The sequence below is a fragment of the Fusarium falciforme genome, chromosome 9, assembly GCF_026873545.1.
Source record: "Fusarium falciforme chromosome 9, complete sequence".
In the NCBI taxonomy this organism is placed as follows: Eukaryota; Fungi; Ascomycota; class Sordariomycetes; order Hypocreales; family Nectriaceae; genus Fusarium; species Fusarium falciforme.
Window position 1 is genome coordinate 1,659,571 of NC_070552.1, and position 19,972 is coordinate 1,679,542.

General features: G+C 54.1%; 4 protein-coding genes across 4 annotated transcripts; 3 read left to right on the forward strand and 1 right to left on the reverse strand.

Moving 5' to 3' along the window:
• Positions 1-1,128: 1,128 nt before the first annotated feature.
• NCS54_01139000 (Hypothetical protein) lies at positions 1,129-4,336 on the forward strand (the record flags this gene model as incomplete). The annotated part of the gene is made up of 5 exons (XM_053156668.1): positions 1,129-1,368; positions 1,450-1,478; positions 1,655-1,866; positions 2,103-2,614; positions 2,681-4,336. The coding sequence occupies 5 exons, from the start codon at positions 1,129-1,131 to the stop codon at positions 4,334-4,336; spliced, it is 2,649 nt and encodes an 882-aa protein (XP_053012643.1).
• A 3,174-nt stretch (positions 4,337-7,510) lies between these two features.
• On the forward strand, positions 7,511-10,339 carry NCS54_01139100 (GAR domain-containing protein; the record flags this gene model as incomplete). Its single annotated transcript, XM_053156669.1, has 1 exon — positions 7,511-10,339. The coding sequence occupies one exon, from the start codon at positions 7,511-7,513 to the stop codon at positions 10,337-10,339; it is 2,829 nt and encodes a 942-aa protein (XP_053012644.1).
• Positions 10,340-10,991: 652 nt separating this feature from the next.
• On the reverse strand, positions 10,992-13,049 carry NCS54_01139200 (Hypothetical protein; the record flags this gene model as incomplete). Its single annotated transcript, XM_053156670.1, has 2 exons — positions 10,992-11,980; positions 12,032-13,049. 2 exons carry the CDS (start codon positions 13,047-13,049, stop codon positions 10,992-10,994), a joined length of 2,007 nt encoding a protein of 668 aa, XP_053012645.1.
• Positions 13,050-13,488: 439 nt separating this feature from the next.
• On the forward strand, positions 13,489-19,405 carry NCS54_01139300 (SAC3-GANP domain-containing protein; the record flags this gene model as incomplete). The annotated part of the gene is made up of 4 exons (XM_053156671.1): positions 13,489-13,505; positions 13,564-14,759; positions 15,267-17,132; positions 17,370-19,405. The coding sequence occupies 4 exons, from the start codon at positions 13,489-13,491 to the stop codon at positions 19,403-19,405; spliced, it is 5,115 nt and encodes a 1,704-aa protein (XP_053012646.1).
• Between the last annotated feature and the right edge of the window lie 567 nt (positions 19,406-19,972).

The window sequence follows — 19,972 nt, forward strand, 5'->3', positions numbered from 1 at the left end:
CGGTGGTAATCACTCATGGTACTCAACCTGCTCGTCAACATCTGCGTCTCAACTGCCACTGTGAGCACCGCCGCACCATCCCTCCCCCCCGACCGTAATCCCCACAACCAAGACGCACGCAGATGCACGCGCACGCACCCCGATGCCACGGTGCCACCTCCAGACTTGTCTTCCTGGCAAGGCCCTTTACCGTAATCGGAGAAGACCCGCCCTCACCCAGGAAAAGCGCTCTCCATCATCCGGGTTCCTTGTGTGGAGTGGTAATGGGTCCCCGGCACTACATCCACCCTCTTTGCGCCTTGTTCTGCCTTTCTTTGGTCTCCCAGACGCCATCCGCACCCTACCATGGACCCTCAACGCCTCCCACACGCCCTCCTCCACTGGGCTTGGCCCTGCTTTGGCTCTCATCGACCAAACTTCTTCTGCCCCCCTTCTTGAGTAACGAGCCCTCAGCCAGTCTAGCGACCAGAATATAATAACCATCCACCCCCCCCACCTGCCGCCCCCGGATTTCCGTTCCCTTGGCTTCGAACTCCTCATTGTGTGTTCGTTCCTCTCCAACTGTCACGAACTTGCACTCTTCTTCGACGGGGACTTGGGCGTTTGCTCCAACCAAATCCCAAGGATCGTGGTCGACCACTGAGCCTCATCCTGTCCCTGTCCAGCAGCTTGCAGCCTCGCCCTCATCGCCTCTTTGAGTCTCACTCTTACTCTCCACTCTTGACCTGAACAACAGCACGACAAAGGAACTGCCTCTCACGACGATAACCAGCGCAATTTGAATCACGACGACAGTCACGAATATCTGCTTGACGATTTGATCTTTTCAATCTCCACTCTCCACTCTACCGCTCTAATCTTTCACCGTCCGCTTCGCCGGATGCTTCAATGATCAACAAGTTCGACGTGTACCATCCGCTTTCAGGTCTCCCCTGAGTTTGTCTACTCGGCCCTATTCAACCAAGGCATCTAGCATAATAGAGCCGTGTCTTTACATTCCACACATCGTTCACCCTTCAAGTACGACTCGACCTCGACGACAGGCCTCTTGACCAATTCGCCTATTGTGTGGTCAATCTCACACACCGATCTCACCTCATCCCATTGGCGACACCAACTCACATCATCATGAATACGGAAACACCAGAAGGCTCGGCTGCTCCGCCCTCGCCGGCGTCGACATCAGCAAAGACTGTCACCGACAAGACCAACAAGAAGCGAGCCTCGCCATCCGGCGACTCGGAACAGCCCACAAAGGTCACCAAGCGACGAGCTGCTCGTGCCTGCGTGTCCTGCCGTGCCCGAAAGGTCCGCTGCGACGTCGTCGAAGGAGCCCCTTGTGGGAACTGTCGCTGGGACAATGTCGAGGTGAGTGAGATTCCGGAATCTCTGGGCCATTAAGGGCCTTGACCCGCTCTCATCTCCCAGCAGTGACTGACTCTTGAGCAGTGCGTTGTACAAGAGAGCCGCAGACGAAAGTGAGTGGATTCCCAATCCCTTCCGGCCATGGTTTTCCGATCGGCTCCATCCCGGACCTCGATGCCGGCTTCCGGTTTACTGGAGCGGCAGCTTCGGATGGCGTCATGCAATGCGGCACTTTGGAGGAGGTGGAATTTGCAACCATCCAGCCATTGATTGCTAACGGGTCCTGCAGGAAGAATCTTCTTACCGCCAGCACCGCGGGCCAGCCCGTCTCCGCCGAAGCCCAATTGCGCTGCAAGACCGCAGCCAGCAATCCCATGGGCATGAGCACAGCCGATCTTCGGCGTCCCAGCAGCGGCTCTGCAATCTCGACGAGCAGCATTGACGGGCCCAGCAGCTTCCTGAGCAATTCCGGACTTGACAACCATGTCCCTCACATGATCTGTAAGTTTTGAACGCCTCCCAACCTCAAGAACACTGGTTTTTGTGCGCACGCACTGGTCTGGAACCTCTGATTGGCTGCCCGCAAAATTTTGGAGAAGCCTCCGATCTCCGCATTTTCAGCCGCCCCTGGCCCGCTTTTCTCCTGCACCCCGCCCCGCCTAACTCTTGATCACATGAAATCTTGGACGTGCTATTGTCCGGTTTTGTCGACGCGCTGGCTGACCACGCGACCTTAGACCAACGATCTGGGTACCGCCACGACCCTGTTCTGTTAAACAAGCTGCATTCCAATGATGGCAACCCTCAGCGTCCCGTGTGGTCCAATAACCTCATGTCAACCCCTTCCGTCTTTGACAGTCTGCGCACTTCTCAGTTCATCAGCTCGCTTGAGGAGCAGGATTCGACCACTCAACTCCCTGCTTTTCTGCGCCCCCTACCAACCAAGATTGCCGCCGAGGATGTCAAGTATCTTCAGATCAAGGGCGCCCTGTCTGTGCCCACCCTGCCGCTTCAGAATGCCCTCCTGCAGGCCTACGTCGAATACGTCCACCCGTATATGCCGCTCATGGACCTGAACAACTTTCTCGGCATCATCAACACACGTGACGGTCAGAATGGCCAGACCAGTCTCTTCCTCTACCAAGCGGTCATGTTCGCCGCCTCTGCTTTCGTCGATATGAAGTATCTTCGTGAGGGTGGTTACACTACACGGAAGGCTGCCCGCAAGTCCTTTTTCCAGAAGACCAGGGTGAGTGACAAACCACGCGGGATTAAAAACTTTGATTTGAATGGACTGGAGCTCATTTGCCAATAGCTTCTCTACGATTTTGATTACGAGTCAGACCGCCTTGTTCTCGTCCAGGCACTACTCCTGATGACGTATTGGTACGAGACCCCTGATGATCAGAAAGACACTTGGCACTGGATGGGTGTGGCTATCTCGCTGGCTCACACCATTGGCCTCCACCGCAACCCTGGATCGACGAGCATGGCCCCGGCCAAGCAGAAGCTGTGGAAGCGAATCTGGTGGTCGTGCTTCATGCGAGACCGTCTTATTGCCCTCGGCATGCGACGACCCACCCGAATCAAGGACGAGGACTTTGACGTCCCCATGCTCGAGGAGAGCGATTTTGAAATCGAGATCCTAGCCGAGGACAACACCGTCATCCCCGCTAGCTGCACATTGGTCCGCAATCTGGACATGCAGCGAGAACTGGCCATCATGTGTATCTCCAAGGCCCAGCTCTGCGTGTGCATCAGCCACATGCTCAAGGCACAGTACTCGGTTTTGATTCGGGACAAGATGAAGCCCGAGAACACGACCAACAGCACCATGATGCTGTTTCCTAACAAGCAGCTAGATAACGTCGAGGGCGTTACTGAGGTCGACCACGAGCTCATGGCATGGGCAGAGTCCCTCCCAACATGCTGCCAGTACCGTACCCTGACTCCTTTGGATGTCAAGGATGGACGATCTACCATTGCCGTGCAGCGCACGCTGCTCCACATGGTTTACTACACGACTATTTCGGCCCTGCATCGACCTCAGTTTCTGCCGTCGTCGCCTCTGCAGGCCCCCACGACATCACGCCAGGTGCAAGACATGTCACGACTGCGAGTGCGTGATGCCGCCATGCACATTACTCGAATGGCCACGGAACTTCACCAGTGCCGCTTGGAGCGATTCCTGCCCACGACTGGTGTTACCGTCATTCTCCCGGCCATGATTATTCACCTACTCGAGATGAAGAACCCCGCACCACAGGCTCGCGAGCGTGCCACTCGAGGTTTCCGTCAATGCATGAGGGTGATGGAGAAGCTTCGAGAAGTGTACGCGGCTGCCGACTACGCAACTGGCTTCCTCGATGCTGCTCTGCGCAAGGCCGCCATCGATATTAATGCTAGCGTTGGTCCCTCGACATTGGCCATGATGAAGCGAGTGCCAGTCGAATTCAGCGCTCAGACGCCACCGCCCGAGAACGCGCCTTACATGACCGCCGCCGAGTCTCTCTTTAATGAGAGGCCGAAGGAGCCTCGACCACAGCCGACCCCGACCATGATGCCGCCCAATACGGTCAATGCTGCAGCCTTGGAGCTCTCTACGAACTCGCCACCCCAGACCGAACTGGAGGAGTCCCCTGCTGGTCTGACACCCAGCGTCAGCGCCGCATCGGAGGAAATTCAGTTGGATGTCGGAAACATGGATCTTGATTTCATGCAGGGTCACGATGAGTTTGACTGGAACGCCGTGGCCGGAACTGACTTCGATGTTGATCAATGGCTTCAGTTCCCTCCTGAGGGTGTCACCAACCAGGATGACAACCTGATTGCTGGCGTGCTTGGACGAGGAGTCGAGGAGCCTACCATGTCGGCCGAGCAAGCTCTGAACTGGGCTATCAATGCCGAGGCTGATGCCACAGCCAGGCAGCCAGATGGCCGCGTCCAGGGAGAAGTTCCTGCCCAGGCGTAAACATGACTCTGGCAACTATTTGTTTCTTGTTTGACCCATTTTTGAAGATGATTTATGGATGGAGTCTGGCATTTTGTTTCTTATTGTGTTACCTGGTGTACATGTCTGCATTAGAGCCGGCGATATTGGAACTCGGGGCGTTGAGCGCGGGCTCTGGCTCCAGGTGGCGCAACTGTTTGGGTATGGGACGGCGGATTTATTTGGGTGGGATTTGCTTGGGTTGGTTCCTGGGCATCAAAAAGCAACGCTTGGCATGACGGTTGATGAAGGGAATTCACATTCGGAGTTTGAAGGATCTAAGCAAATAGGACGAAGAGAAGGAAGAGGGCGCACCTGGTTTGAGAGGAATCATGACCCATATCTCTTGGCGCCCTCACTCTCGCCATTTACACAAACAGCCAATCTACACAGTACATATTAGCTAGTGAATAAACAAGAGTCAAGATCCATTCGAGATGAGTATCTAATCTGGGATGTGACGTGAGTCTGGCCCATCGGACGAGTCACAACAGAGTCCAACAGACAATGATGGGGTGGCATGGCGTGATTCGATCTGAGCTGAACCGGGGTGAGCAGTTTGTGAGCTGATGATCCGAAGCGGGTCGCATCTCGCCTCGTGGCAATCGACGATTCAAACGAGGCATGAGAGCTCTGAGCCACCATCCAGGCTAGACAGGGTTAGAAATGGGAATCGTGACGGTGAAAGTCATTTTGCCAAGTCATGATGGTGAAGGGATGAGAATGGCTGAGGTGGATGAAGTTACGTCGGAACGCACGTGTCATGGGAGTTGAGCAAAGGTTTGAATTAATTAGGCCGAATATTATTCTTATTCTCCAATGACCCAGGAGACTACTGTTAAACTGCCTGTGTCTTTACTCGTACCTTTGTGGAGGTTGAAGAGATGGATGGAGGAGGACGATGTCAAGACAACCACGGCCCGCAGCCAACCAGATGACACGACCGCGTCACCCTGTCTTTCAGCTACAGTCGATGGGCATGCTGCTCGCAGTGGCGTTTGTCTGTCTCTCGGTGTTCAGCTGGGGAGGCCATGCCTAACAGGGGGACTACCGGGCTCCGGTAGCGGCAGGGATGGGATGTTCCTTGTGGGAAACAAAACACGGGATGAGGCTCGAAGCGGACAGGACGGTGAGCCTACAGCGGTGGTTATGATCACGGGAGGCAAAAGACGAAAAGAAATTATGAGCTGGGGTGTGGTGAGAAAAGGAAGCATGAAGAGAAGGACGGGTAGTGGTGGGTTTGCATGGTTTGTTGACATGGTCATGATGACTGGCAGACAGGGGGAACGCTCCAAGCGGCGATGTCATGAGGGACGAGAGAGACAAAGGCTCCGGATGCAGAGGGGACAGCTGATGACGAGATGAGGTTGTTTCTGATTGCTGTTGCCCCTTTTCTTTGTCTTGGGTGTTGTTGACGTTGGGTTGCCCCTCAGTCTCATATGCATCTACGGATGGGACAAATTTGTTGAAGACCTCAACCAGGAGGTGGTGACTCTGTCAAGAGAGATTGAATCATTTTAGCCGTCAATGAAAAAGAGGCAGGTGCATCGTTACATTGCTTCCGACAGGTGGACATGGATAAAAAGAGAAAAAAACAATAATGAGATCTAATTCAAAGCCCCTTGCCCGGTCGTACAGGGCAATCAAGCCAATATTCGCTTCGGGGGGCCGATCGCGGTTGATGGACCGTCGTCATGGGCAAGGGCCCAGGTGAACTGCTCAGGGATGTAGGCAGCGCTTGTACGGATACGGAGAATGAGAAGAAGAATACGGAATCTGAGTCGTCGACTTGGGCTGGGCTGAATTGTCTTGGTTACCCAGGTGTAGAAGGTTGTTAGGCTGGCAGGTTGTCGGGATTACGGGGCGAGGGTCCTCTCGATTATCTCGAAAGAGACGGGACGTAGCTAGAGCCAGTTCCCCTTTCTCATCCCATCTTCCCCTCCTCTTCCATCCTTACTTACAACCTACAACATTCTCTTCTTACCTGTCGCCTCGTCCACCACGAACGACTATGCTTGCTTTTCTTTTCCTGCTCTTTGTTTGCGTCTTGTACATCGTCCGCCAATTGTCGTTCCTTCTGTCGCTGCCTGCTCACCTTCCCTGAGAGCTCCCTCTATCCCTTCACCATCGACGCCTAACAAGTGGTCACAGCTTCAAGCTCTCTCTACCTACTCACGTCCCCTATTCGCCAACTTGACTCCATCAACTGCGCGCTGCACATCATCCTGCAGCCTCACTCGTTTGCCTTTCGGAATCCGCCGCTTCAATCCACTTTTTCTAAGGGTACCTTTTTTCTAATTCCGACAGTCGAGCCGTCGTCACCTGAGGGCTCACAAAGACGGAATACACTGACTAAAACGACCTCAATCTCCTCAAGAGCTACCTCTTTGGACCGGGGCCGCACGGGACTCTGGCATCAATTTGGATGAGTCGACCGATCTACGTGTAACTGTAACTGCCTCTCTTTCGTCACACGAACCACGACCCACGAACCATCTCTTGTCGCGAGTTGACTGGACTGGGGGGCGCCGCTAATTCCCACGGTAAACCTCCATTCGCACAGCCGAAGTGCCAACGAAGGACCGCAAAACGCGACCGCGACGTGGCCCTTGCCGCCCACACAACTTTCAGCCTTTTCTTTACCGCCCGCCACCCGCTGGCGATTGCTTCGCCTTCAGGTTGCTCTGTTCACCTCAATCACCTTTGTCGAGAGTCGCTCCTCTCGCTTCTTCACTCCTTTCGGCCTTGCTCGCCTGTCTCGGCCTTGCTTTTTCCGGCCGAGGGTGGGTTGGTTTGTAAGACCAGCCGCAGACCGAGACTTCATCGCTCAGTCCGCCTCTTCATCCGTGGATCCCAACATCCATTTGCCCTTTTTTCTGCCTGACGCCAGCAGTCTCATCTCTCATCTCCCTGCATCCTTTGTCTCTCGTTCTCAATCAGTCACCCAAACGAACGCGGTCGTCAAAGAAGCAGCCAGAACGCTCAGAAAGGCCCCATCGACGACGTAACCCCCCGGCGCGTCTTTGTTCGACATGGGCATCAAAAACGTCGCTCGCGCCCGCCCCGTCGACCTGTCTTCAGGCTCCTAGAAAGACAGACCATGATTCTTCGGCCCATTACCTCATCGCGAGTCTCCGTCTGTGCTAGACAACAACCATGAGCGATCCGCCCACGCAAGTCATCCGGCATGCGCGGCATCCCACCGCTACCTCGCCGCCCCCTAAGAATCGCCTCACCGATGATATTCTGGCCAATCTTGGCCCGCGCACCGTCGTCGATGCCCTCAACACCGCTACCGGTGCCCTTCGGGCATGTCTGACGAATTCCTCGTCCACAGAGCGCGACTTTCTCTTGCGCACAGCTTCTGCGTCCAAAGCCATCTGGATGTGGGTCGACGAGTTGCAAAATTGGCCCTGGCCCACCGAATCTAGCTCTGCTGGGTTCGAGATGCCCAGCGAGAAGGAGCGCAAGAGGAAATCCATGCAGCTTACAGTACCTGATGGGGATAACGACGGTTATATGGGTAGCTTGCTGGCTCGAGAGGTTACTCAATATGAGCGGAGGCTGGTTGAGATCCAGCGCGATCTGGACGATCTCGAAATCGAGGATATCAAGGCGCATGTCCTCAACAACCACATCCTACCGCTTTCCAGGCCGGGTACACCCCTCACCGAGTTCACCAGGGTCGGGCAGCTGTCCAGTTCCAGTTATAACCGCATGGAGGATCTCACCGCCGTCATCACCGCCATTGTCGTCCAGGCTCTGCCCAACCTGGCCAAAGTGACCCGGTTGCTGCATTCCTGGGGCTTACGGCTCACAGTTCTACGCCAGGTTCCTCCTTTGTTAATCGCTATTGAGGATGCTGAAGTTGCTCTCAAGTCGGGATGGAACGCTATTTCGTTGCCCTCGACTCAGACACCGCAGACCTACAACAAGGTCTCTCCACGAGAACCGACGTTAACAAGGAATAATTTCGAGGTGATGAAGGGGATGCTGGAGAAGCAGATTTCACGCCCAGGCCGCTCCCTCGATTACATGCTTGATTGCTTAGAAGGATTGGTCGACACACTCCCAGACGACTGGCTGGATCGCATGACCGCTGTGGAACAGGGCTACGTTGAATGGGTTACAGTCTGCGAAAGGAAGGTTAGGGAGACTGAATGGGCTGCCGCATCTGCTCGACTGCAACCACCTCGATCCCCTTCGCCACTGAAGAAACTTGTCGACGTCGACGAATCTACCGTTTACGGCGAAACCCTGGTTGCCGACGACTCTTCTAGTGATGCAGAGAGCACCGCAGACGCCAACGAGGGCCTCGCGCCCATTCCACTACTATTGCCGCGCAAGAACGGAACAGTGGCTGAACCGCAGAAGTCCAGAATGGCTTCTGGTGCATCCGAGGCCGAGACAGTTGTGCCAGACTCAATCACGAAAGATGTGTCGTCAGAAAGCGAGCCTGATAGTCCTTCCTTCAACATCACCGGCGAGTTTGCAGAGCCGAGCCAAGATTTGACTGGAACCTTTGATGGTACAAGGGAGATGTCATCTCCCTTGGGGGCAGCTCAACCTCCCACACCGACTACCGAGCATAACTTTAGCTCTTCGTTGGTTCACACCCCCGAAACACCCAACCGTCACTTCCCCCAGGATTTCGACCTCGACGAGTCTCCGGATCTGCCACCTCTTCGTCCTATCCCTTTCGCCAGGCCAAGGAGCGGCATTGCTCGAGAGCTTACTGTCACTCGTCGGTCGTCAAGCCATTTCGATGGCTTGTCCAGTGACCCCCCTGAAATATCCGCTTCTCCCGATCTTCCTCGTACTCGAATTCGGGAGGCCGAGTACATTCAAGCTAGCCCACCTAGCTCTCCGCCTATGCGAGTAGCTGATTCGCGTGAATCGTCTATGCCTCCCTTTGATAGTCCTCTGTTGGGACCCAACCGGAGCATCGATGACCTCAACCTGTCGATTAATGCGATCGATGACTCGTTTACGGATGACTTTGACGACGAAATTTCCATCTACGAGTATACAGGTCCTTTTGATCGTCGAGGGAGCACAGGCGACCAGCAACTGCAGCAACAAATCAGCCAAATCATTGAGTCTATTCCTGCAAAGATTAAGCTGTCGACCGAGTTGCCTAAGGTCAACTTGAACCCGCCAGACTTGCAATTACCGCGGGTACGAAAGAGACCCTCTGTAGAGCCATTCCGCAGGAGCGCTTCGAATCTTTCCTCTAGAGCAGGAACACCTTCGTTTACGCTCTCGCCGGCCAAGAATGCGAGGGTCCGGAATCGTGGTCAGCAGGAGATCAAGGTCTACCATCTCTCTCGGTCGACTGGCGAGGCCCCGATCAAGCTGTTCATCCGCTGCGTTGGAGAGCAAGGCGAACGTGTCATGGTCCGCGTCGGTGGTGGCTGGGCAGATCTTGGAGAGTACCTCAAGGAGTATGCTAACCATCACAAACGGCGATCCGCCGGCGCGTCCAATGCCAAGGTCGAGGTCCTCCCTGATGTGCCTGTTACCCGAAGATCCAACTTTGGATCGAGCCCAACAAGCCGACCACATTCGGCACTCGAGATGTCTCCCATGTCACCCCTCGCTGTCCGTAAGACGCGACGAAGTGTTGGAGCCATGAGCAGTGAGGTCCCGAGACTCCATCCCAGGACACCTGCCGTGGCACCTGCACAGGGCGAGGATGGTCCGTCGTCAGGAGAATCCAACCGATCGAGGTCTAGTTCTCGACTTAGTTGGGGCGAGGACGAAAGCTCATTCCTGGGACTTGCAGGACCCTCGGGCAAGAAGGTTGAGATGAGCGAGGAGAACAAGGCATGGGTCGAAAGCGTGAAAGAGAAGGTTAGAATTGCAAGCGGCGAACGAAAGATCTCGTCAAGCAGTCAGTTTGGTGAGCTGGGTAAAGTAGGCGGCACGAAGCGATTATTCAAAAGAGCCGAAGACCGTCGAGATTCAAGAGGAAGCCTTCGATAACATTGGCATTATTACAACCGACACCACACAAAAACAACAATCACCACCAACCAATCACTTACTTATTCTTTAACTTATACCCTCATTTATACCAAGGAAGAATCCGGAGATACGCCCCAACGGCATCGAGATACCTCACTTTGTGGAGTTTAGGAGAACAATGGCAGAACGGCATACAAAGGCATAGCATTTTCATTTTTGTTGTTTTCAACGGCACGGTCTTTTCATCGGGGGGCGAACTGCGGAGCAGTGTAGACAGTCAATACCCAGATTTCCTTTTTTTCATTACTCTCTTTTGAACCTCATTATCAACTGTTGGCGAAGTCTTGGGATGCGGCAAGGGTGACATGATTTAGCACGATGGACCTTGGTTAGACATTAGATTGGGGAGATCGACCATGATCATACACGCAGCGCAAATATTGACATTTATTCAAACAAAAGAAAAAAATGAATTCATGTTCCATAGCTGACCATCATGGTGAGGACATACATGGTGTCGTGTCATGTCGTCTCTGAAACCTATCCCTAGCCAGATCCTTTCAAACCAGACCAACAAATGTTCCCATTTACCCAGCCCTCCTTTTATGTGTTTCCTTTCCCTCTCGTATTTCATGCTATCCATCATTCATGCCATCTCTATCCGTTGCGTCTAATCATCGTCATCGTTGGCCCTTCGAGCGAGACGACGCTTGCCCTTTCCACCCTTGGGGTTTCCCTTGAAGTGCTTCTTGCTTGAGGCCATCTGGACCTCCTTGGGGTCGAGGCCGTTCTCTAGAGCGACCACGGCGCGAGCCTTGCGGCCTGAGAGGTGCTTTCCGGCAAGGGTATCCTCTTTGCCCTGCTCCGAGTATTGGTAGTTGAAGGGCTTGGTGACGTGGCCCTTGGAGCCCGAGGGGCCGAAGAAGCCCTTGTCGAGCTGCTTGGACTTGGGACCGGCGGGGATGGGCACGTCGGCGGTGGAGGCGAGGTCGATGGAGTCATCGTCCATGGGGATGAAGTGAGAGCTGTTGGATGACTCGGCGACAGAGAGGTGGTCCATGGCAGCGGCGAGGGCAGCACGGCGCTTCTCAGGGAGGTGTTGCTCATCGTAGAGCTCACGGTTGAAGTCGGCCGCGTCCTCGATTCCCGGGGGCGGCGAGACGAAGAGCAGCTTGCCGTTGACGTAGTCCTTCAAGATGTACCGGGCGGCACGGGACTCGTCGGGCTGACCAAGACCCTGAGTCTGGAAACCACGGGCACGGGCATAGGCACGGAGGAGCTCAGCGGCGGTTGGAACACCGGTACCACCCTCCTCGATAGGGCGAGTGCGGATTGTGATGCCGTAGATGGCCTCGAGGAAGGGCTGGGGCACACGCAGTGTGACGAGGCCGACGGGGCCCAGGAACTCGCGGAGCTGATCGATGGGGAGGACGCCGTTGCAGACGAGGTCGGCCTTTGTGGTGGCAAAGTTGGGGAAAACGAGACCGGGGCAATCGCAGAGGATGACTCGGTCGCTTAGGTGGATGGTCTGGAAGTGCTTGGTCTTTCCGGGGGTGGAAGAGACCGAGACCTTCTTTGCGCCGATGAGGGCGTTGATGGTGGATGATTTACCGACGTTGGGGTAACCGACCAGGCCGACTTGGAGTTTGCGATCTGCGCCTGTTGAACAGTGAGTTGAGGGTCTTGTGAAGTTGATGATGCTTGACTTACCTTCTTCTGTTGGTGCGTGTCGGAGGAAGATGTCTTCCAACTCTTCCACGGTAAGAATCTGGGTATCAACCTCCTCCTCTGTATTTGTCTCAACCTTTGCCACGGACTCTTCCGTCAGAGGAGCGCCCTCTTGTTGCTTGTCCTCTCCCTGCTCCTCCTCAGTAGCAGACTCCTTCTCTGCAGCCTTGCCAGATGATGAAGGACCAGCCTCCTCCTCTGAGTCGCTCAAGTCCCTCGCCTCGTTCAACTCGTTGGCCAGTTGCGCCGAGAAGAACCGGTATGAGATACCTGCTGCTCGCAGGTGCTTTGCCCATGCTGTCCTTTGCTTGAGTGTCATCATATCAGCCTTGTTGATGAGGAGTAAGTTCTCCTTCTTGGGGTCAACAGCCTTGACATAGTTCTCAAGATCCTCGGATCGGAAGAGCAGGGGATTTCTGGCGTCGACAATCTGGACAATCAAATCTGATCGCTCGATAACTCGCCACAGCTGTCGCCAAACCTCCAGATTTCGCTCAAACGGTGTCATGAGAAGATCGTTGTTCTCCTGCAACTCGGCCAGACCACGCCTCCAGTTAAGGAAACTCTCCCTCTCTCGAACGTCCAACTCCTCGGGTGTAGTTGTGCTATCCCACTTGGGTCTTCGAGGCACTGTAAGACGAGCCTTGTGCTGCTTGTGCTTTCCAAGAACGGCCCTCTCCTCGTTGGCAGAGAGAAGGTAAGGGTTCCTTTGATCGGTGTGAATAATCTTGACGTTGTTGGTCTTCTCAGCAGTAAAGTCGGTGCCGGCCAGCTCGGCGGTAGCCAGGAACTCATCGAGAGCACCCTGCTCGGTGACGGATCGCATCTTGACCCAGGCGGCATCCTGCTTCTCGTTGACGAGGTACTGCTCGCCGGTGGCGTGGTTTGTCCTGGTGATGGCAGAGGTCCTCTTCCTGTCGCTGCCTTTGCCCTTGCCGAAGCGATCATTCATCAGGGCATTTCCCAAACCCACCGAGGTTTTAGACTTTGCCAGAACCATGATGGCGGCGTTGTCTGGTCAAATCTGGGATATCTTCTGGTGTCTTATGTACGAGGAATCGATGTTCCAAGGCGTAATATACCTATCGAGGTGTATGCCGCTGTGTAGAGTTGTTGAATGGCTTGAAATGTGAGGGCATGAAGTGAACTGGATGGTTGTGCCCCGCTGAATAATGACTGTCCATGGAGGGGCAAATTTTCAGGGTGTCCGTGCAAGAGTGATATCAACACTGTATGTTACACGCAAATAACCACACAAAAGACGGTGTTAACAAAAAGATTACTGTGTATTGCCGATAAGGATTTTTTCGTCACCCCGCTAGAATTTCTGCACCCGGATGAGTGTGATCGCGGCCTAACATCGAATCACTGCCGTCCATTCTTTCTCTCCCTCCAATACCCGCCTCACACCCAAAATCTTGTCGCTCCAAGTCGCCAAGATGCCTCGAAAGTGGATGTAAGTCTAGAAATCAGAGACAATTTTTGATATTTTAGTTACTCACCAAATGCTCCAGCGACAAGAAGTCGGCGCAGCACTTCACCCTCGTCCACCGGCCGCAAAATGACCCGCTCATCCACGACGAAAATGCGCCTTCCATGGTGCTCAACCCTACTCAGACCAAGAAGGGTTCCTCAAAGTCGAAAGATCTAGACGATTTGGCCTCCGAGCTGGGCTACGAGGCCGAGAACATCCGCGCAAACGAAGGCGAGGCTGCCAGCTATGGCGTCTACTACGATGATACCGAGTATGATTACATGCAGCATCTGCGCGATCTCAACACTGGAGGAGGTGAGGTTGTGTTTGTCGAATCAACTGCGACAGCCAACAAGGGCAAGGGAAAGCAGAAGCAGTCGCTTGAGGATGCGCTCAAGAAGCTGGATATTGATCAAGAGGCCGGCGATATTCTCGATGAGGACATTCTGCCTTCAAAGAACCTCACTAGGGTCACATATGAGGCCCAGCAAGATATCCCAGACTCCATCAAGGGCTTCCAGCCGGATATGGACCCACGGCTACGAGAGGTTCTCGAGGCTCTGGACGACGACGCTTATGTGGATGAAGAGGATGACGACCTTTTCCAGCAGCTCGCCAAGGATGGACGAGAACTAGACGACTACGAGTTTGAGGATACACAGTTTGATGAGGACGATGGTTGGGAGTCGGATGCCACGGCAAAGCCCAACAAGGAGTACAAAAACGATGAGGTGCCCCAGCTTGTCAAGGCGCCAGCAGAGCACCCGGAAGAGGGCCCTTCGCAGGACTGGCTTGAAGATTTCAAGCAGTTCAAGAAGGAGCAGAAGAGCGGCCGCGCACCAGCGGCGCCGTCTGAGATGCAGTCCAACTGGACCACCACAACAAACGGTGGCCGACGCAAGAAGAGAAAGGGTGCCCTGACCGATGCGTCAAGCTACTCCATGACATCTTCGTCGTTGGTGCGAACTGAGCAAATGACATTGCTTGATGCCAGGTTCGACAAGATTGAGGAGCGGTACAACGAGGACCTTGACGACGACATGCAGTCCATGTCGGCCGTGTCTACCATGTCCACCGTCCAGGGCCCAATCCGCGGCGACTTTGATAACATCATGGACGACTTCCTTGGAAATTTCACCAAGCCAGGAAAGAGAACATCAAAGAAGACCAAGGCCCAGACAGGGCTCGAACAGCTGGATGAGATTCGAAAGGGGCTGGGTCCTGCTCGGATTCGAGGTCGGATAAGGTGATCTAAGATTAGTGACATTTCGGGCTGAGAATACCACAAAAGAACTGGGTTGGGAAAAAGGAGTCATTTGGTAGTAATGAACATGAACGAACGTTTTCTTCATTTGAATTGCTGATGTCTTTGTTCCCAAATTGTTCCTAAAATGGTAGAGGGTGGCTGGTTCATCACGGTCACGTGCAGTGGTGGATCCCTGAGCTTCCCAGAATAGGAATTAGCTGCCATCCAATCCATCCAAAGAGGCTCAACTTCATTCAGCATCAACATCCGACAATCGCGATTCTTTGTTCCTCGATTTCTGCTCCGCACTTTGCGCGCTGAAAATCCTCCCCATGTTCAAACGACTCGCTGGTTGAGTGCGACGACCGTTGCATCATCAACACAAGTACAGATGACTTCCATCTTTGGCCAACCGACGCGGAGTCAACCTCCAGCGTTCAATCCTTTCGCAACAAACTCGGGGGCCGGAGACAGTTCATTTGGTATTGATGATGCAGGCGACTCGAACCGGTCCAAGCGAAACAAGCGATCCTCGCGACCTGCCGACAAGAGCGACAACGAGGGCAAGCGAAAGTCGAACAAAGACGCCAACATGAGCGACAGCGGGAAGCAGAAGAAGTGGAAGGGGGAGGAGCGGAAGAGAAAGAACGGCGACATAAAGAAGGCCTTTGAAGGTGTCAAACCCCCCAAGAAGGCGCCCAAGGACGCGCAGGCCAACGGATTCAATCCCTTCACGTCGACGCGTGATAACGAATCGCGACCAACCTCGTCCTCGAGTGCCGAATCGCAAACTGACGGAATCCCGAAAGCGTACCACTCGAACGATCCGCAGGCTAGAAAGGTTTACGAGCAGCTTCGAAAAGATAATATCTTTCCTCCGCCGTGGCCGTCGCAGCCCGGTGACCCCAAGAACAAGGGCGAGGTCTCCAAGTTTCGCGAAAAGTACGAGGCCTACCGCCGCAAGGCGCGCGCGTCGTTGACAAAGGCTGGCCTGATCGACGATCCGGACAAGCGAAAGACTCTTCAAGATGCCATTGACTTCAAGGGTATTTGCGAGGACATGTGCCCCGAGTACGAAAAGATCCAGCGCATCAACGAAATGGACGTCCACCAACCTGAAAAGAACCCGAGGACGACATTTCCCAACACCCGTCGCATGGTCAAGAAGCTCGCGCGCTCAGCTGCCGGTCAAGAAGCCCCTCTTCCTATGGACGTGCGATCGGTGCCGGCTCTCCGGAGGACGTTGGACTACCTAATTGACGAACTGCTGCGAAACGACGACAACCTACCAAGCTTGCACGGCTTTCTCTGGGATCGTACACGAGCAATTCGCCGAGACTTTACCTTTTTCTCATCGCTCAATCCCGAAGAGATGAAAACACAGGTCTATGTACTGGAGAACATTGCGCGATTCCACGTCACAGCACTCCACCTCCTCTCCCAGGAAGGCAATGCACCAGAAGACTTTGTCGAGCAGCAGGAACTTGAGCAACTTGGAAAAGCTCTTCTTTCCCTCCGCGACGCATATGACGACTGTAACGACCAGGGCATCCGGTGCGAGAACGAACCCGAGTTCCGAGCTTACTACCTTATTTTCCACGCCTTTGATTCGAACATTATTGAGACGCTACAGCGACAATGGAAGCCGAACCTGTGGAAAGACTCTGACGCGGTTCGAACGGCAGCCTCACTCGTCGAGGCTCTTCAAAATACCCAAGACTTTCACGGACCGATCAAGGACGCACCTTCAATGGCCGCCTCTGCAGCATACCATTCGTATTTCCGGATAGTCGAAGACCCTAAGGTTTCATACACCATGGCTTGTTTCGCAGAGATCCATTTCCCCCCGCTTCGTCGCTCCATCTTGACGACGATCAAAAAATCACTAGCCCGGCCTCGAGAGACAGCCAAGGACGTCACAGCCGCCGTCCTCAACAAGTTCCTTCGGTTCGACACTATAGACGAAGCAATTGACTTTGCAGAGCTTCACGAGTTCGAATTTGGCGAATGCGAAGACGACCCGTCGGATATCGCCCGCAAATATCTCAAACTGGACAACCGCAAACGTCTCCCTCACCACCGTTATCAACACCAGTTCTCTGAGAGTTTGGTAGAGAAGAAACGCGGCTCCAGGCCTCTACCAGACCTTATTCATCAGACAATACACGAAGATCCTAATGCCCCGAAGCCAACGACTAATGGAGATGGCGAGGGGAGTCTCTTTGTCACGGATGAACCGGAGCCAGCGGCACAGCCACAGCCTGTTGAACCATCAAAACCTAACAGTACGACAACAAACCCCTTCTCCTCTTTCAAGCCGAATGGAGTTTTGGGTAGCAACAATGCTGTTAACGGCAACTCAGGTAAGATCCCACCAACCCTTTTATATAGTTTACCCCCAAGATTTTGCATTTCATGGCTCTCTCATTGCATCTTGCACATGCGTGTGAGAGCCTCTCCTTGACAGACATTCCGCCGGAGACTCTAAACGCCATAACCCGCAAGACCATCTCGGGGTGACACGGTTGGCTCGAGACGAACCACTGGAAATCTGGCAAAGAAACGCCTACACCACTGGTTCTGACGTTGTATTCGCTTAGGGACTTTACTCAACGGGAACGCTTCAGCCTCTGCCTCCCCCTTTCAGCAGTCAACGCCTCAGCAGAACCCCTTTGCTCCGACACCAGCACCGGCAGCAGAGCCTGCGAAGCCAGCTGTCAATCCATTTGCAACAGCTACTACCTCGACTCTGCCGTCGTTCTTAATCAGCACCCCTGGCAGTACAACACCCAGCTCCCAGGAGCCAGCTGCTGCTACAACAACAGCTACGGCTACGTCAAATCCGTTTGCTCCGTCTACTACACCATCGGCTTCGACTGGTCCCGCCCAGAGCAGCCCATTTGCCTGGCCGCCTACGTCTGAATCCCAAACGCCTAAAGCTCCTAGCTTTCCCTCTTTCACACCCCAACCTACTGTACCATCAAATGATGCTCCAACACCTCCGAGCAAGGTGGACAAGCCTGCGAGCCTGCTGCCTCAAGCTCCAGCAACTCCTGCAGTTGAACCAGCAAAGAAGATCGATAACAATGCAGTTCCTCCATCCTCTGGGCCAACCGTTGACGCTTTTCGGCATCTGAAGCCTACTCCACCTCCGTTGGGCAGCGTGGCTAAACCGATCAGTGGGCTTGGCATTGGAACACCACTGCCCTCAGCCGACAAGCAGGACAACCCAGCACCAAGTGTTCTCAGCTCCAGTCCGGCTGTTACATCAACGCCTCAACTGTCGTTTCCTGCCTTTTCGACCCCATCCTATCAGCCTTCACCACTAGGCATCACTCCTCCTCAGCCTGCTACTACTTCACCTCCCAAACCAACAATCCAGACACCACAACCGCCAACTCTTCCGCCAGCCCCTCCAGCTCCACCACAACCGCCTCGTGATCTCATCGGAGACTTCACGAAGTGGTACGTGCTTGGCGATGAAGGCATGCTTGGAGACTTCCAAGCCTTTATGCTGGACAACATCCTGCAGGGCGTATACCGGAAGTTTGTGAAGGACAAAGAAAGGAAACGACAGAAGGAAGAAGAAGAACAGGCACTTGCCAAAGCAACCGAGTTCCGCAGATACACCCTTTCAGTCAGATACTTCTACCGCTGGAGGGACACGGCACGCGAGCTACGACTTAGCCAGCTTCGTCGCAGCGGTCGAGAGCAAATGAGAGTGTACTACGAAGCTCAGCGAGCAGCACAAGTCAAGGCTCAAAAGGCTGAGGCTCGACGAGCAGCACGAGAAAAGGCTGAGCTTGCGGAGCTGAACCGGCACCGCCCGGAAGAGCTCATGGATCTTCTCAAGCACAAGAAGCCAGGCAAACGTCGACAGTCAGAGGAGGATGCTCTCCTCGCTAGCGGTGTGTTGTCAGGAGTTGGCAACGAGCGAGAGGTCATCGCACAGATTGTACATGGACCACCATCTGTGAACGGCACAGTGTCTAGTCAACAGTCGAGGCTTTCCAGGGCATCTACCACTAAGGGCGGATCCAAGACGCGAGCTCTACGAGAGCAGCTCCTTGGGGATAGGTCCTCCACCTTCCGACGCTCGCTACCTCCGTCGATGTCAGGGAACGGATCAAGCCCTGAGCCAAGCAGCCGTGTCAGCAAAGTATCAGAACGCTGGCGGCTCAAGGCCATGGGCATCGTTCAGATGCCAGACGGCACAGCCATGCCAGAGTCACTGGCAAACGAGATTCAGTACGGCAAGAAAAGACACTCGGGAACCGGTACCATGGGGCCGCCTAGTAGCAGCTTCATCCGTCGAGCCTCGGTGAGCGACCTCGCCCGTTCCGAAGGGGGACATCGCCTATCCAGCTCGCACGGAGCCATCGACACGACCGAGTTTGACGGCACAGCCGCTAATAACAAACGGAAGCGTGCCGCAGAGGATGATGACGACACACCTCAACAAGGGGCTTCCAACACGCACAAGCGCGTCATGAGCGACGCGCAGAAGCTGATCAGCGAACTTCGCGCTATGAGGGCGGAGATGGAAGAAGGGGCTTCCTGGTTCCACGATCAAAACGAGAGATTACAGAGCGAGATGATTAGCCGCGGCTCGACGCCGTGGGATCAAGGTTCATGACATGTTATAGGGGGAAAAGAGGAACAAAAGAATGTGTTTGACGACGAAGGCCGATAATGTAGCCCAGCCTTGACAGTGTCGAGCTCGTGGAGATACCCGTGGCATTGGATGGGGGGGATGATAAAGGTTAAGCATGTGGATTTGTTTTCTGGCATCTGTATTCTTGACTAGCGACTCATTTGCAGCATCGCATTGTCTTTTTTTGTTAAACAGGGGATGAATGAAGGGATGGCATGATTACATAGGTTTTGGATGGGGGTCTCACGGCAGGGGAAAATGGTTAAGCAAATATACACAACTGGCATTGAAGCCAGACCACACTATCGAGGTCGTTGAATTGCACTCGTGATTGATTTTTGGTATTATCCATTATCTTTCTTATCCAACTAGAGCATAGTTACTGCCTATGTATGCTCAAGATGTCACCACTAACAACGCCAACGCTTGGAATCGAGGGGAACAACGAAATGGCAGCCATGAAACAAAGATCCACCCGATTGACACCTAGCTAAGAAATCAAAGTAGCCTAGTAAAGATGGCTGAGCACCGAAACACCGTTAACTTGTA